This window comes from Acipenser ruthenus, chromosome 9 (assembly GCF_902713425.1).
Source record: "Acipenser ruthenus chromosome 9, fAciRut3.2 maternal haplotype, whole genome shotgun sequence".
Lineage (NCBI taxonomy): Eukaryota > Metazoa > Chordata > Actinopteri > Acipenseriformes > Acipenseridae > Acipenser > Acipenser ruthenus.
In genome coordinates this window covers 16723751-16729750 of record NC_081197.1, presented here as the reverse complement: position 1 = coordinate 16729750, position 6000 = coordinate 16723751, and the positions used below count along the sequence as shown (strand labels likewise).

Below are 6000 nucleotides of genomic sequence, written 5' to 3'. Positions count from 1 at the left end.
GAATCTGGGTCTGCATTTATTTCCCTATGTCCGATGTTTCTTATACACACCGTATACCTCGCATTTTAAAAAGAAAACCCCAGCCTATCCTATACTTTTGTATACAAAAACAAATACAACTTTTGACAGCTGTCAAGAAAAAGCCCCCACCCCCAATTAATACTTCCTGCATATTTTGCAAAGTGCTGGAAACGTAGGGAAACCGCACACAATAACATTAGACTTACTAACTAACCCCGCATTTTCCGTGTTTTATGACTTGGTGTTTTTGCAAAACAAAGTTGTTGGAAAAAAATAGGAAATTTTGGCAGCACCAAATGCTTTGCTCTTAATGCGCTGCCTCCATTCGCTAGCGCGTGATGTCACTCGTGAGGTGGGCGGCATCAGCTGACTCCCTGGGTAGTTCCAGTAACTCCACTGCGCCAGTCTCTCACTCAGATCAACATTCAACAAGCAACAGCTAAGGGTGACAGACATGGTACGAATATATTCATGTTAAATCTTTATTTTTGAAACAGCAAAACAAAAAAACTAAATCAGAGGGACGCCGCTCCAAGACACACTTTCCAGCGCTGTCAGGTTTATATGACTTGCTTCAACTCCGGTTTTGTGACCAGACTGAGTAGAAGCTTATGAAGTGACGAAGTTTTCTTTGCCTGCGCTGTGTCCTTTCCTATGTCTATGTGAGACTCAGAGTTGATTTACTTGCTTGTATTATGGCAGAAGCTCTGCAGCAACAAGTCGTTGAGATCGACCCGGATTTCGAGCCGCTCTCCCGACCCAGGTCTTGCACCTGGCCCCTTCCCAGACCTGAATTTATTAACCCTGCCAACTCCAATACTTCTTCTCCGGCTCCTTCTGTCAAACAAGAGCCGGGCACCAATGTCGATTTTATCAGCAACCTCAGCTTGCTGGAAGAAAACGAAGACTTCCCCGAGCAGAAGCCGCTAGTCTTGTGCAATGATTTTCAGTGCCAGGAAAACTGCATCCACCAACAGCAACATCAGCACCCCAGCCAGCAGCTCCCGCATCAACAACAGGTAGTCCCTTGCTCTTCTGCCTTGTCGTCCCCGGCCGGCTCATCCTCTTCGATTGCAGCCCAGAGGAAGAGCAGTTCCTCCCGCAGGAATGCCTGGGGAAATCTCTCCTACGCGGACTTGATCACCAAGGCCATCGAAAGCTCTCCGGAGAAGAGGCTCACCTTATCACAGGTGTATGATTGGATGGTCAAGAGCGTACCTTACTTCAAGGACAAAGGGGACAGCAACAGCTCTGCTGGATGGAAAGTAAGTACCATTTCAGAGTATTTGTAGAAGCACTTGCTATGTTTTGGTCCGACCTCCTTAGAAACTTAAAGTTCTTGATCCTACTACTTATGAAATCTGCTGGCGTTTGGAAGGGATAGAGGTACAGTATTTTAAATGTCTAGATGGGAAAATAAGTTACAGTAGGTTATAATACACTTATGCTATTAAAATATTATACATCAATATTTAGAAGATGCTAAACATTTTCTTCATGCGTAAACTCTGCCAGATTTCAGGTGTACATATACTACGGTATACTCTCTCTCTCCAAATATGTTGGCATCTTTATATTTCGTTTTCTCTTCTAAAATCGACTTTTTACAGAAAAAGAAAGCGAATCTGAGTGCGTGTGAGGGTAGAGGCGCGTTTAACAACTGGGAATCAAAATGATTGTCAAATCATGTGAGCACTGGAATCAAGAAAAGTTTAGACGCGAAGTAGACTGGCCTTTGAATAACGCGCTGCAGAAAATGCTTGATTTCTTTATTGAAATGCATACCTGTCAAGATTTTTTAAATAAGGGAGCTTTTGTAAACTGAAATCAGGCGTACAACTATTTCACTTTATTATTTGGTAGAATGATAGACTGTGATACGTTGCTCCTTCTAATTGCTTAAAAATGAAACATATCAAACAGAAAAACAACCATGACATGCTTCACAATCAGATTCTCTCTTGGCCCCTGTAGTTCTTATTGTACTGTAGTTGTAGGCGGCTCATTTGGCAGCAACTAATTCTTTGTAAACAGGTCCGCTGTAGTTAATTTTGCACGACAGCAAAATATACACAGTTGGCATTGTTACTTTTGTCACATAACAAACCTAAAAAGGCTGAGTTTGGTGGTGACCTCGTCATCAAAGGTCTAGCTATGTACCTACCACCAACAGCGTGGTATTGCAACGTTATTCATTACACTGCACGCAGTTTGTGCCGGATCAATACCACTGCCAGTAACATTTCATTGTCAACTATCTTCTATTTTAAATGAATACTATTGCTGTATGTAAACACATTATCAATCAGTCTGAATTTCTAAAGCAGTGTTGATGCTGAGATTGTAATAGAAACGCTTATCTGTCACTGTTTGTGTGACTTTTTGACTTTCCTGCAGAATACTTTGCAATGTGTCTGGGAACATGTCTACTATAGTATAGATTTGCTGAAGCAGTCGCAACATGTAAAGGTCTCTGCATATTTAACTTTCTCGATCTCTGGTTTTCTTTTGGCAACGAAATATTTTATTGAAGCGCTGTTTTCCTGAGCGTCATTGGCTTTTGGTGGTGTTGTGATCCCTCGTGCTTAACATCACCATTCTTGCACCCACCGTTATATATATATATATATATATATATATATATATATATATATATATATATATATATATATATATATATATATATTACCGGACGAGGAGCACTTATCGCTGCCATCGTAGATATGAGCTTGCGTGGTGCACTCAATGCATGCCCGCCACAGGGCTCACCTGGGTCCTAAACACTGCTGAGTACAGACAGGGATTGCAGTAACCACAGACCGTACATGCTTTTTGCAGAAATGTAAGGCTTTCTGACATAAAGGAGGTTAGTAGAGTTTTGAGCAAAATACGGGAGAGTCCCGGCAAATAAGAAAGAGATGACAGGTCTGTTTAAGGTAGCGTGTTTTTTTTGTTTTTTTTTTACAAACAACTATATTGCCGTTTTATATTAATTATTTAGTATCACTAAACAGTCCATCCTAGAATGTAAGCCAGATAAATAGTCTCAGTAATACATGCTGTACCACAATTATAGTAAAGGGATTCAAAGTACATAGTGCATAGTGCAAAGTACATAGTGCATAACATGGACATTCACTATACTCATTAGTGGGGAAAGACCAATCACTTATTAATGCATTCCCGGATTGAAAGGGAGACACTGTTGTTTTTGGAGTTGTTTGTACCTGATAGAGTTGCCTGTACATGGTCAACAACACAGTCATTTGAAAAAAAAGAAGCACCACATACTGTAGCCTTGCAAAAAGCATTTTCTGGTAGAAAGCAAAACAAAAAAACAAACCTGGCAATAAAGAGATATTTGATCTAACTCTCTATTATTCAGACTTTATGTGATTTCCATGCAAGTACTATATACTACAACATAATGCAGCGGTATCCTAATAGTATACAATATTAGCTTGTTAGATGAAGCACCTGGTACTGTACTGTAAGATTTAATGTCAGTCTGAGTGGTTTCACAGGGGAAATGGCTACATTTATATTTAACAGTTGATTGGCAGAATGGGTAATTCTTCAACTGATATTTTACAGTCTTCTTGATTTTCTATCTTGCCATGCCTCAGAATATGTAAATTAGTTTACTGCAGGCTTGGCAGATCTTTTGGTGGCTATGCAAATTGGTACAAAGCAGGTCATTTGGAATGAACTGTAGCACTTGTAATGCCTTTGAGATGGAGAGTAGTTGGCACTGGTGACTGAATAGTACAGTAAGTAGCTAGTAAATTGCTGAAATGCAGGTTTTGATAGCTGTAAGGGAATTTGCACTTGGCAGGTCATTTGATACTGATAGAGATGCATTTTGACAGGTAAGAAAACTAGAGCTTAGTTTGTCATTTGGTAGGTAAATAACTAGTTGGCAAGCTTCTTGCTGTCTAAGCACAAGCAGGCTAGAATGATAACCCTCTTGAGGCATAATATACATTTGAGGAGTCAAAATATCAGTGTATATGATCGACACATATAAAGGGAATACCTGTAATCATTCATGTTGAATACTGACTGCCTTAACTTGTATCTGAAAAGTCAGAATGTCAGCTGGGTTGCTAGATCCGGCACACATTTTCTGCCACATTCAACTCCAGTAACGAATCAGATTGGCTGGAAAGTCGGATGCAGCTCAGACATTCATGAGATTGGCATTATCAGATTATGTGTACCTGTTGTTAAATCCAAAGATGAATGTTAGTTATAGATGTTTTTTAGAAGTATTTTTTCTAAGTGTGTTGTTGTTTGTGTGATTGATGCACATCGTTTTGTAATTCGGCTGCATTGTCTGCAGTTCTCTGAAAATGTCTGCTGTGTTTTCAATGGGTTCACCAGTACAAGTTGTTCTGCTTCACTGATCAGTATTAGGATGTTCTGACTGAACCTGGGGGGTCAAAGCACAATATAAGTCGAATTCTTAGGCACAATGTAAGGATTCCACAATATTAATGTGCTTTACATTAGATGGTTCTTGTATACAACATATTTCATTTTTGCTGGCGTCTTGATTCTTTATTTGAAAAAACTTGAAGCAGTGAAAACCTGTTACATTTTTTGAGGTTGATCATTAAAAATGTTAGGTTCTAGCAATTTGCAGATCTGACTTTTTAAAACCTCAATGTTTTTCATCTTGAGTAAAAGGGGATTTTTGAGAACAAAAAACAGGTAAAATAACCAAATTCTTTTATTCGCTAACACCTATCTTTAGTGAAAACCCCACTGCAGCAGTAAACCCGAGAGTGAAACTGCAGCATCCGCAGAGTGATCTTTCCATGAGCAGCTTGCACAGACACTGCTTTGCAATTGCAGTGTCGTGGAGAAGAATATAGCCTACATTATACGCACAGTGGATTAATGCAATGCAAGTGTATTGACTACAACATAAGTAAGAAGGTCTAGACCAGTTTATGTCTTATTGGAATGACATGTACTGTGTGGTCTAAAGATCCACTATTAATAACAGTTTTGTGGTCACATACAAAAAATGCCAAACCAGCTTGTCATGTATTTTTTTTACAGAACTCAAAATGATCCTAAACTTATGGATCTTAAATAAGACAATGCTTGAATTAAAACCATTGAAGAATTGCACTGTATCCTGTTAAACACTAATTAATGAGTGGTTAAACTGTGTCAATTGTGGGCGCCAGGTCTATTAATTTATGTAATTTCAGCTTCAGTAACACTTGAGAATGAATTGCAGATAAAGATGGCCACTCCTACAGATGCCTCTGTGTGGCAAGCAATTGCACATTTTTACTCAGCATTTTTGCAGGTGTTTTGCAATTTTAATAGGTGTTAAAAGCAAACATTTTTAGTATGCAGCGTTTGCATTCTGTGGGATGGTTGTGGTGCCAGCAGCTTTGTATAAATGTATTGGAATAAATCACTTTTAAATATTTGAATGCAACCCACTGTGAACAAAGGCTTGCTGTCAGTGGGGTCCCAAGTTAAAGACTGCATGATATCAGGTTGCATATAAAAGACAATAATTCAACTTCTAAAAGATGAACTAAAGTTACATTTTATTTAAAAGCAGTTCACTTTGTAAAAACTATTACCCTCAAACCTCTTACAGATATTACTGTATGCAAAGTAAAACTTACAAGAAGCTAGGCCAATGTTTGTCTACAGTACAGTACAGTACTTGTCTATTCCTTACAGATTTTACCTTAGAGTTTGTAATTGACTGTTTACAAGAGTGTCAAAAGCTTTATGGAATACAGGCATTTTTTTAAATTGCAATGTATTATTTTACTCCTAGACTAGCAGTTTCAATTGTTGCCTAAGTAATTCAGACAGTACTTTCAGTCACATTTTGTATTTCGGTAAACTAGACCTGGCCCTATGTCAGTCAGTGCAAGATATTTCTATTAAATTGGCACTACAGTTAAGCATATTACAATTATACTGAGCTAATGCATGCGGACA

At 38.6% G+C, this 6000-nt stretch overlaps 1 protein-coding gene across 1 annotated transcript in view; it reads left to right on the top strand.

Moving 5' to 3' along the window:
• Nucleotides 1-413: 413 nt before the first annotated feature.
• LOC117407343 (forkhead box protein O1-A) overlaps nucleotides 414-6000 on the top strand; it is a 54226-nt gene continuing 48639 nt past the window's right edge. The window contains exon 1 of the mRNA XM_034012269.3: nucleotides 414-1286. Coding sequence (XP_033868160.3) covers nucleotides 717-1286 — 570 coding nt within the window. The 5' untranslated portion in view covers nucleotides 414-716. The remainder of the gene's footprint in view (nucleotides 1287-6000) is intronic.